Below are 12,312 nucleotides of genomic sequence, written 5' to 3'. Positions count from 1 at the left end.
AAACAGAATAGAAAGTAAAATCATTATAATTTATAGGACCAGACCACTCCAGGCTTGGGACATGGATACCAAACACTTGGGTGTCCACAAGCTCAGAACTGGACACTCACTTAGATATTAAAACTCCACTGGCAGAGTTAAATAGAACCAGGTATTTGTCTAGCTGGCCCCCAAACAACACACAATTCCTCATGAGAAAACAAAAATATATTTGTTCATTCATTAGTTAAATCCACTCTGTGCCATCCTCTTCACTCGTCTATATTTTTGAAGCCAAGAAACACTAGTAAAAGTGAGGAAAATTTTCTGAAAACAAAGAATCTATTCATCTGTTATGAAAGTATTCATCACTACCATCAACATGCACTTTCATATTTTGGAAAACTCAGGATCTGCTCAACTTTCTTTTTTCCAACTGCAATTTCAGTGAAACCATGAATGTTCAATCATGCTACTTCTGCTTCAAGTTTGGGATCATTCCCATTCCAAGGAATTTTCCAGATTACTACTTAATCCCAGCTCGTGAGCACAAGGCTTTTCAGAAAAAAAAAATGGGAAATTCAGACAGCACCACACCTAAAGTGCAACTCAGCCGGCAGTAAAGCAGCAATGCAAAGCCCGAGTTCAACGCAAAAAGCAATGTACAGGAAATGCTACAGTAAATTACTGCTTGGGCGAGCCAAGGGAGGCAAGTTCAGCCCATATTAACATTTTTCCATCTGATGAAAAACAGACTACAAAAGGTATGAGAAACAGATTTGTCACTTTACAGCTTTCCACGCGTATCCCATGCCAGAAACGTTAAATGGCACCGCTCAAAAGGGAGGCATCAGGCCAGCTGTCGTATTCCCGTACACGGGACGCAAACCAGCTGAAGAAACTAAAAGATATTAAGGTTAGAGTTTCACATACAGCGAATGTATTCATTTCTTTTTTCCACAACCAGTTAATTAAAACAAAAAAACAAAAAAAGTTTAATCTCACAATATAAAGGCCATTCTTATACGGAAACCTAGTTTTCAAAATAAATGCGTTAGACCTAAAGCTAGACGACCAGTAGTGGTATGTCCCAATGATAATCACGATATTGAGCATACACATTTACTGTCCTCTGCTCTATACTTAGTTACCTCATTAAAGAAAAAGGCATGTAAGGTGTGCATCGAATGGTGCATCTGGATGACTTTTTTCTTCTCTGCCAAGAATAAAATCACAAGCTGACAAATATTACAATCCTGTAGAGTTTCCAATAACTACATTGAAGCTAAACTCAGGTATTTATGCAACATATAGAGAGCTTTTCATCACCTTCTCTTTAGGACTACATTTTATTTTTAAAATATTACAAGTTTCTATCAAATAATGTATTTCCTAAACATTGAAGCATGGTTTGGGCTATTGTTCGCGTATCTGCTTATTCTTACAGTGCAGCATTCTGGATACATCATCAGCTTTCCCAGAGACTCCTGCACTAATAACGAAGAGATTACAGTAGGTTGGTTTTTTTGTTAGTTTGTTTTTGTTTTTTAAAAGTCTTTCTTGACATATAGTGCTACCATTTTAATTTATTAAACCGAAAGGGGGCCCATCATTTGTTCAGACACATAACCCAAGTTATAAGACTTAGGCAAAGCTTGGGTTTGGAGTTAAGAAAAAATAAAAAATATTTTTTAAAACACCCCAAATGTGAGAGAAATATTTGGCAAAGCTCTGCAATCTCAAGCCCTGAAATATTTATAATGCTCCTTGACCATGGGCGCGAGCACCGCCACCCTCGCGCATTCAAGAATCATGAGTCAGGTCCTAGAAATAAGGACTGTTCTTTAATCTCACAGTTTTAATGCCAGGATACACTCTGAGGTTTTGCTGGGTTTTTCAATGTACTTTTTCTTGAATATGCAGGACAGCATTAAGAGCTTATTTACTTCATGTAAATTAAAATCAGGTTTTGATGCACACACATCAATTTAAAGAACTTGGGGCTTAACAGTTACCCCACTCACCTCCTAAATGTTTGCAATTATTGTAACAATTTCTAAAAGTAGCAATAGCAGCAACAACCGAGTTTTATATTCTTGATCTGAAGCAGGTCTTTCCATGGACTTTGAAAGGACTTTTTTGGAATATCATCCTGTGGTCTTCAGACATTGATGAAGCAGCAGTTCTCGGGACTATCTCACCACCTCCTGCATAAACATCAGCTACAGAATTTTTCCTCAGAAAAAAAATTCTGAAAAAAATCCCATAAATTCCTGGGAGGATTTTTCAGTTATTTAATCCTGTACCAGGACAGAGCTATAAACTGATCTAGGCTGTCAACTGCAACAGCAGCACTTTTCATCAGGTCAAGTATCAAAACAAATTAATGCCATCCAAAGTTTTAATAATCAGCAGTTTCTAAATTTTAAAGTTCAAACACAGATGAGTCAATGAGAGAAATATTCCCATGAAAGAGCTACTCAAGAGGCCAAAGGCTATCATATTATCCCTGATGTAATAAAGTCGGAGATATTTGTATCCATAAAGACGCAGCAAGAATTCAAGTCTCCAAGATCTAAACGCACCATTCAAGGAAACAGTCACTAGCTTTTCAGATTAAAATGAATCCTGTTTTTAGCTATGTACCCAAAATTATTCTTTTAGCAAAAAGCCACTTTTCTACATTTTGTTCAGAAGATCGGTTATTTTAGCCAATAGCTCAGAAGAACTTGCTAGTTAACAACTGGATCACCCTGCACACACAACTTGCATGCCTAAAATTCGGCTTGCACTCAACAGTTTTTGTGGCACCAAGGCTTGCTGGATTCTCAGCAGTCACAGCATTACACTCAATCTGCACAATAGCAAAACAATTTAATTTACAAATTTAACATGCTCTGACAGGAGATGTGCACAAGCCTCTACAGCAATGACTTCTGAGGACAGACGGTTGCCAAAACACGACAGCTTGAAAATGGTGGGATGGGTGAAGTCTACTGATGGATGAAATCTGCTTCATCCAGCGCCGACAGCTGGAACTCGATAGATGTTCAGCAGCAGTTTTCACAGCAGAGGGAAGAGAGATGTGTACAAGCAGGAAGGGCTTTGGCACTTTTGGCCTCTACCAGGTTTAAGCACAAATTCAAAAAGAAGGATAGGATCTCAAGATGACAACTGTGATCAAATGCTATTTGTTCCACAACCACTGATCATATGCCCCAATCAGTTGGTATAGCACGTTCAAACAAAACACGAATCTAAACAACCAATCCCTTAGAAAAGACTGTTACAGTAGGATTTTGGGGATGAATCCTTGCCAGAATATATTTTTCTGGACATACCTTTTCATTCCTGGAGAACTGCCAGCAAGCTACTTAGGCACTATACAGAGAACATTCTATGACTCCTATTTGGCATGGACACAAAACACTGATATTTGATGAATAGCTGCAGAAAGCCAAAAGAAAAGACTATTATTTGTTTTAACATGATGCGTTTGATGTTTCAACGTTTACAAGCCTTCAATTTCCCTATTGGTCTAATGAATATGAGCCAAACTCACCTTCCCCAAATCCTCTGGCTTGTAGAAGTCCACTGGGTTTTCTTCTTCAAATCTTAAGTTTTAAAAAAGTGAAACGCCACAGAAGGAATTGCTTATGTACATCAGCAGGCCAGGGAAACTAACCTCCCCAACAATCATGTTTGCCCCATCTCCACGTCTATCAAAAATTGTCAAGATACATTGCACTCCAAACAATCCAATGGATAAGATGTACTTAAATAAAAAGTTTTAACAGCAGATGTACTGCAAATCTCACTTTTAGATCAGCAAATTGGTCTTGCAGAGGGAGTTTTTGCACAAACCTGCTTTTTCTTTTAAGAGCCTGTACAAAACCCTTTTGTTGCTGGAATTCCCACTAAGGCAAGATGATCGTCTTGAACCACAGAAGTACATCTGGACTTATGCTGGCACTTTTCAAGTTAAGAGGATTTTTGCGTTTGCTCTGCAAAAGCCCTTTAAAAAAAATCTTATACGCTCTTATTAGCGACACAACATCATATTTACAGGAGACATTTCAATCACTCCTCCTCCACAAAGCTTTACTCAGTTTTTGGGTAAAGATGTTCACAGATGATCCAAATACATTCACAAAGACTTTCAGGCAATTTCACCTTCTTGAAATTGATATACCCAGCATTAATCCAGGCTTTGCATCTAAATTACTATTCAAGCTTTCAAAAGGATGATGAAATAATTAACACAAAATAAATATTTCTATTGTCTCCCCATGGCAAATACCTCACATTGTTCAATCACTTGTTAGGGAAAGAACCGAATACCACATTAGGTCATCCCTTAATATAGTTCAGGGTAAGCCAAACTTCTTTCATATCTACTTAACAGTCAAATCATTTGACCTTTCCAACAGAACTATTAAAGACCTGCCAAAATTCACATTTTACCCTATGGGCTTCAAGCAAGGCATGCCTTTTACTTCAGGGCTTTATAATAGGCAGAATTGACAGCGATTGTTAGAGTTAGTATTTTTTAATACTCTCTACTTTGATATGAGATACTCTTCACTCTTGCTTTTGTTGAATTAAACTGTTTGAGAGGAAGCTTCTAGTGCGAGGACCTAACTCGAAATGCAGCAGAGAGAGCGATCCCCGTAATAAAGGTGATAGGGGAAGTCTTAGGCGAATTTTCTGGCCTATGCTAAAAGAAAGAAAGGACTTTGCACTCTATGTCTGTTGATTAACTTTACACTACAACTCCCTGAGCAACTTCGTTGGCTCAACAGCTTAACGTGTTGTTAAGATTTCCGCAATCGTGTACGATATAAAAATACACATATAAACTATATATATAAGCATCATAACGCATAGTTTTTTTCCCCGCTACCTCTCTGCATGAGTCAGTATACAGGAGAGACTAGGTGGTGGAACCACACAGGGGTTTCAAGGCGACAGAGGTCCAAAAGCTACTGTGGCTGTGAGACCCAGTGCCCATCACCCACCACCAACCAACCCCGTTGAAAGATGAGTGATTAATAAAGTAGAGAAATAAAGGAAAAAAGAAAAGAAGAAAGGGTGTGGATATCCCTATGCAGTACTGAGTCATTTAAAACAGATTTTCTGAGAGTCTTGCTAGTAAATGTGCTCTTCATTTCCCAGCTAGAAACCTGTGGGTCTAATTTGCAGAAGGGGTTAGTGACCCCTGGCACATACAGCTGGCGGCTGCTCGACCTACCCCTCCTCACAGCTGGACCAAGCCTGGAACATCCAACTTCCCATCATTCCTTCCTCTTCCCTTTCTCCCAGCTTCGTCTCCCATATGCAGCTAGTTTTAAAAAATCAGCAATTAGAGAGGCTGCTCCTGCGTATAAATATGGTTGAAGACAAACCTTTCAAAAAAGAGTTCCTGGGTGCAAATGTAATTATAAACCCGATTTACTGACCAGCTTAGAGCTGACCAGCTAAGAGCACCATCATAATCCTCATCTGGACTGGAACAGTGCATGGCCACCTACCAACACACATTTGGCACCGCGTGTCCACACTTCAACCAGAACAGCAGAGTTTGGGACACTCAACTGTTTCCCACCATTTTAATCACACAGGACAGTTTTCCCTCACACTTTTTCCCCTCATATTGATCACGCATGAAACCTATTCTTAAAATGTCAAAACAAATGGAAGAAAAGCCAACAATGTTATCTCCTGGCTCCATCCCAAAAAAACAAACAAATCAAAATCTTTCAATTCCCCTTCTGTTCTCACAATGCCCTTCGATAGCCATCAGGCCAGTGAATAATGAGAAAAACAGTTCCACCAAAAATAGCACCTCAAAATGAGGAGGAAGTTGACAGAATTTGTCATGTCTACAAGGTCAGAGGCTCACAAAAGAAAACAAGGCTCAATTCTTGCCCTTACGACTCAATCAGCAATCCTACTTTTTGACCTCTGCTGAGACGGCCAGTTCTGCATCTGCTCTTAACAACTAATCAGCATTTATTTTTTCACTATCTCTAAGAAGTGCACGCTGTGTACAAATGTTTCCATAGTAAAATATTCAGTTTGCATTCATCACAGTGTAACTAAATGGCTCCTTGCAAGGAAAAATAATGACCATAATCATTCTTCAAAGTAAAAGGAATATGTTCACACACTGCATCACATGTCCCTTAGGTACAAGCTCATGGCTTCCTTTTTTTCCCCATTGTAGCTAGCTTCACTTTTGAGGAAATGACATCAGTAGAAGACTTATTTTAAATAAATTAGCTTCCTACTGATCTGTGGAGTTATCTGACAAATAAGAGTAAGATCAGACAAGATAGAGAAATTTCTCCTGTCTCCTCTCCCTCGTGTCCTCCTGATCCCACTTCAGCGATGCTCTGCCTTGCTTTAAACTGCACAGCACAACAAGGACGAGGGATGGAAAGCATAGTGGGAAAGCCTGTGAAAAGAGTCCTCTTGCAATTTTTCAACACAAGACTAATACGGAGAACTGAGGCAGGACAACATTTTTAAGTTGTTCATGTTTTATCTCGTAACTTTGGAGACGTCTCCGTTTCTGTACACTTCCTATCTGCCATATTTTACTATTTTAAATTACTTCCCCAGCAGCAATAAAATTGGCCCCCAAGAGAAATTTCCAAAACCCGTTGCCAAGGCACTACTTGCTACTTTATGCCCTCTAATAAAAACACCTTGTCACAGTTCACAAGCTTCACATAAACACATGCAAGTCTAGATATTTACCTTTTAGGTAATTTTGACAGCTTCCAATGTGTTTTAAATAACAACAATAAAAAAATCCTTCTACTCTATGCCCTGCTTACAATCTTCACCTACATTTCATGAAAAATATCTTTCATCAACAAATAGCCTTCCTGAACCATGAGAGAAGCAAGTTGACTCTTTATTCCCAACTTGGTCTACCTCCTAGCTTGACGCATCTTCAAGGGGCAGTAGTGTTTTCCTCTACACACTGCAATTTCAACTGTAAAATATGCAGATTACAGCAATGGAAGACATCTGCACTCCTATTTTATGCAGACCATCACAACTCAGCAGCAACAGCTCTGCCAGCAGCTGCCAGTTAGTGCTTAGTTCATAGCTTGCAGGAGATCCAGAATGAAGCATAAAGTTACCAACACAATCAGTGCTGGCCAAGCCAGCAGTTGTCCTAATGTTTCTCTCCATTTCACGTGCCTGCTTGAAAGATTATTTCCCCAGTCCCCACTGCAATATTTTTTTACATACACGAGACTTGACTGAAGGCCGAAAAGAGCAAAGAATCAGGAAGAAGATGCAGAAAAAAACACTGAAGAAAGTTGCAGGCAGAAAAAATAGAGCTGTGAAGTCAAGCATTTCAAGACGGCAGCATTTCACCGCAGTTTCCACAGGAAAAGACAGACAAATAGATATTCTGAAAGATGTACTACAGTTGTCACCCAAGACCAAACAAAAAACATCAACTCCAAATACAGGAAAGCATCCTGCGTTCACGTTGGTGGGAGGGTGTATACTGCATGTAGATGACTAAACTACCATTCACACTCCAGTTTCACTTCAGATGGTCCTCTTCTCAATGGTGAAAGCCACCACAAAACAGTTAGGAACAACGTTTAGAGACTTCCTTCCCACAGCAAGGATTCAGTGCCTATTTTGATAGGCTAAAAACTCTTCAAGCTTACATTTAGGATCAACACCTAAACCTCTCTCAAGTCATCATAACAAAATGAATACATCACCAGCACCAAGTGCTATTCGTTTTTTCCACACAGTGCAGCAGTTCTGAGAATGCTAATGTTGCAGTGATGCTTATTAAATTTATTTTGGTTACATTAGCTAAGCACCAAGAAATAACAACCCCCACAACGTCAGGTCATATAACATTAATGCAAAATCTAAAGATGACATGAACTAAAGTGCATATCGACATGTTCTATGTTATATTGTTAACCCTCAAATTGAGTAAGTATAATATCTAAGATGCCTGAGAGCCACTCTACGAATCTTACCTAGTGGTACCTTCGCATTACATCACCCCAAAAGTATTTTAATCCAGTGGAAGAAAGTATTTTAATCCAGTGGAATAAACAAGCCCTTGTGCAAAAGAACCCAGAAGCAAAAATAAAATCAATCGGCATCTGCCAGCGTTATTCCCAAGCCGGACACATCACAAACTGCAGCAAGATTTAACCAAGGTCATGGATCTGCATGGACATCAACAGTAACAGATCCTTTCGTATTGGCCTTCATGACTAAAAATATAATCATTTAGCTTCAAATAATTTCATCCAGACTGATGTTTTTGACAATGATTTAACAGAACTTCCTGCAACTTGGAAACAAATATATTTTGTATGGAAATAACAGAGGTATAATGAAGATCTGTGGTGACAACACCCAGAGTGTTGGGGCAGGTCCTCCATTCCCACGAAGCTTCCAGAGGTATTTGAAGCTTAAGATGGAAGTGCCTGTTAGGTCTGTACAGTGCCTATCTAGAGGTCTATGTTGGTTCAGGAGTGACCAACTCATCCACACGGGGACAACCTACCTCCACCAAACCTATGTGTGCATACCTTCAGTCCCACCTTCCTTATCTGGCTACCTGGCCAGATTTTATCAGGCTTTGCAATCTCTCCTTCGGCCAGCGCCACTCGAGATTTAAGCACCTGTGACCCTCACCGCACAGTTGCGTGCGGTGACATGAGTCACTCGAGCAGTTGTCCTTGGTAGGAGGCAGGAGTCTACCACGTTGGCCTGCCCTTCATACCCAGCCAAGACCCTGCTTCTCGCCTCAGGAGCGGCTTCCTCCTCCCCACGACACCTCCATCACATCAACCGAGCCCTCCTGTCCTCCGCCCCAACCATTTCCCACGCATCATCTTCCGGGTGCCAAATTTCTGGCCCACGCAGCATCGCAACAGAGGTCTTAAGGAGGTTTCTCCAACAGTGCAAAACATAAATGGTTAATTCCCTCAGCACACCTGGCTGAAGCCTAGCTGCACACAAATGTACATAACTACATGCAGCGCACATGGTTTTTGGCGCACCAATTTATGCCACTGATCGTAACGATTAACCCCAGTATTATCTCTATTTACTTAAGAGATGTGCACAGTTATGTTTACGTACAAAGAATATTTAGCAATTTTAAAGCACAAGAGCTGTACTGAGTGACCCACTTAATTCCAGCCCTGATTGTACAGTCTGCTTTACACTGCTTTACAGAGGTTAGTGTTACAAATAGTTCTGCACTGATTTCAACCTGGAACACCTTAACATTGAGTAACATGAAGAGCTTCAGGTAAGAACTCAAGAATCTACCAGTTCCGCCTCAGGGAAGCAATAATTTCAGCTGCTTTCTAAGTAAAACTGCATGAGTGTTAACAACAACAAAAACTTCCTCCAAGTTACCATACATGGTCTTAATTCATCCAGACTATTAGTAAATAGGATTAGCTTTTCTGGTTAACAGTCTTAGAAACCACTTCTGCACTTCATAAATATAATTTCCAGGAGTTTAAATAGGCTAAAGCAGGAAATGAGCCCTCAGCAGAGCAGCTGGATCCATCCACAGCATTCTGAGTGCAAAAAAAAAAAAAAAAAAAAAGAAAAAAAGAAAAGAAAAACAAAAACAAAACCATAAACTCTCCTTTGCCAAAGCACATAATTGTGCTGCCTCATTACTGCTTTGCTGGACTAATTTAATTAGCAGCCTTGGGAGAGAGGAAGGCATTCGTGCCTCATCAGGAAGAGACAGGCTGGGGTGGACAGGACACGCTGTTCTCACATACCAGGGACGCGGCACCGAGTTCTTGCAGCTACAGGACCAACGCAGGGCTGGCATGCTGCAACTAGGGACTTTCAGGACCCAAAGGAGCAAAAAGGAAGGAAAAAGGGAAAAAAGAAAAGCTGCACCAGGAAGTCTAATATTTGCATGCTCTTAAGTCCAAATGCAAGGAAGTTCAAAGGAGCTGTGCTAAGGTATAAACACGTGAATTGGATATTTGTGCCTCCTCCCTTGTCCCCGCTTGTAAATTAGGGTCCTAAAACCACAGCAGTGCCTGCCTTTCACTTGGCTGTGCTCTTGGAGGCACCGACATGTGTCATTAGAGAATCCCACAACCCACGCTTTTATATGCAGCTATTCGGGCTATTTCCTTTAGGCTACTCCGTGCAGAGCACATATAAGAGCAAATGTAATTCACGAGGTAAAGCAGTAGTAGTCTGGGCTAATTGCAGCATGTGGTTTTTGTGTGGCCTTTTCAGATCCCCTTGGACACAAAATCTGCTTAAAAAGAAGCTGAACGCTCCCTCCCCAGGACAGCAGCACCCCTTGCTAAAACAAAACAAAACAAAACAAGCACACTGCTGTTTCCTAAAAATCACCCTTTACTGTGTTTTACCACCAACAGCACTGAATTTTTCATCATTATCACACACAGGTATCCTCACGTAGGAACAGGGTCTGAAATTAGCTAAAAATACTGCCGTGACGCACGCACCCAAATAGTATCCCGCTCCTTTTCCCGAGGTGGTATCGATTCGGCAGACCCAACAGGTGTAAAAGATAATTAATCTTTGTCACTAAACTGCATTGACATGGAGGAGGGGGAGGCCGAGCTGCTAACGGAGGTGTCATGCATACATAAATACTTCCCCGACACAAGCCAAATTTAAAGGTGCTGGCCTGCAAAGCCACCGGGAGCCCATTCCCCCACTCAGGGGCCTCCAGCAGTCCCACACAGTCAACAATGCAAAGTGGGTCCATATATGAGGCACGCAAAGTGCTCCCAACGTGGGAGGAAGGCTCTGAAACTTGGCCTGCGAGCAAACAAGAATTCTCTTTACTGAAAAGGGAGTCGCTTGGTGACGAGGAGAGAAGCGGGCCAAGCCGCGGCGCTTACCCGCGAGATGGAGAGCGGCATGTTGAAGTCCTTGCCGCCCTGCAGCCGGAAGCCCCAGGGCGCCGGGCCCACCAGGGACACGCTGTAGCTGCTCATGGTGCTCACGGATCAGCTCCACGGGACCGGTGCCTACGGGAGAACAGCAGGGCTTTAATCTCCACGTAAGCAGACAAAACCCAACATTAGGATGATATCACCATCTGTGCTTTTATTTGCATTTACCGTCTTACTCTATAGCTTAAGGAGAAGCAACCAGCCAGGGCAGCACAAACCTATGACTTTTTGAATTTCTGGTTCTGAAATACTCAGGTTTCCCGAGAGGCAGAGACATGCCTGAAAGGCACTTCTGACTAAGAAGAAAACCTAAATCTCATCTTAAAAACAGTGCCCATGGTGAGATAAGCATGACTCGCTAGCGTCCCGTAAGTCCAAGTATGGAAAAGATTAACACCGGCACACTCATTTCTAGTGAAATGAGTATCACATGCCACTGTGTCATCAGCTGAAGACTTGTTTCTAAACACATTATGCTTTGACACTTTCAAAATTACATCCAAGTATCGCAACTCTGAAATTAATCAGAAAAAAATAAAAGGCTTGAGAGGATTTTACTATTATTTTTACAGCATAATTTCAGACTGCTACAGCCAAAACAGAAATTAAAACCAACCCTGAAACGAAAGCTGTAAATTCAGACTAATTTCATGACAATGTGTTAATGCCAGGAGAAAAAAATAATATTAAAGTGTAAACGCAAGCATCTCTGTTCTCCCTCCCCACACACAACAAGTTACCTTTAAAAGGCAGCCTGCGCGCTTAATTGCTGCTTGGGCATCAAAGATAAGGGCTTCAGTTTCACCTCAGATAAGCAGCATTACAATGACATCTTAGGTAGTGGATACCTTCTATTTTTATATGGCTGAAGCTGGGCAAAGAACGCGCGCCGCGCTGCTGTAAGCCTACACCGCGGCGATGCCCCGCTGCTGCACTGACATTTAAGGGGGAACTTCAGTCCCGGAGCAAAGTGCGTGTGCTGCAAATACCACCGGCGCCGCAGAGCTCGGGTTTACCTAAGCCTGCACCGGCCAGGTGGGATTTGGATTTTTTATTTTATTTTTTATTTTGGAATTCTGCATTTTGCTGCATGCATTTTTGCGGGGCACGTTTTTAAAGGCGCTTCCCGAGTGACACCCGCCCCTGGATCCACCTCGCTCCCGGCAGGAGACGGGGCTGCCCAGGCTTGTTTGCAAACCAAGCAGCCTTACCCAAACTCGTACGGATTCGACCAAGTAAAGCGGAGCCGCTGGCACCAGGCGGGATAACGAGATGTGTTTTCGGAGGAGGAATTTAGGGCTGGTAAGAGAAGACGCTTCAGGACCTGGGCAGTTCCCAGCCCCTTTACGTCAGTGCT

At 41.7% G+C, this 12,312-nt stretch overlaps 1 protein-coding gene across 3 annotated transcripts in view; it reads right to left on the bottom strand.

The window, feature by feature from the left end:
• PDLIM5 (PDZ and LIM domain 5) overlaps nt 1-11,025 on the bottom strand; it is an 81,481-nt gene extending 70,456 nt beyond the window's left edge. For all 3 annotated transcript variants that reach the window (XM_088529457.1, XM_088529464.1, XM_088529473.1), the window contains exon 1: nt 10,902-11,025. In XM_088529457.1, the coding sequence (XP_088385583.1) occupies nt 10,902-10,997 (96 nt within the window). In that variant the 5' untranslated portion in view covers nt 10,998-11,025. The remainder of the gene's footprint in view (nt 1-10,901) is intronic.
• Nucleotides 11,026-12,312: the final 1,287 nt, after the last annotated feature.

The sequence above is a fragment of the Tinamus guttatus genome, unplaced genomic scaffold (genome assembly GCF_059628265.1).
Source record: "Tinamus guttatus ecotype Peru unplaced genomic scaffold, ASM5962826v1 Tinamus_guttatus_pri_ptg000028l, whole genome shotgun sequence".
Taxonomy (NCBI): domain Eukaryota; kingdom Metazoa; phylum Chordata; class Aves; order Tinamiformes; family Tinamidae; genus Tinamus; species Tinamus guttatus.
Note: the sequence above shows the minus strand (reverse complement) of the source record. Positions and strands in the feature narration are given on the sequence as shown.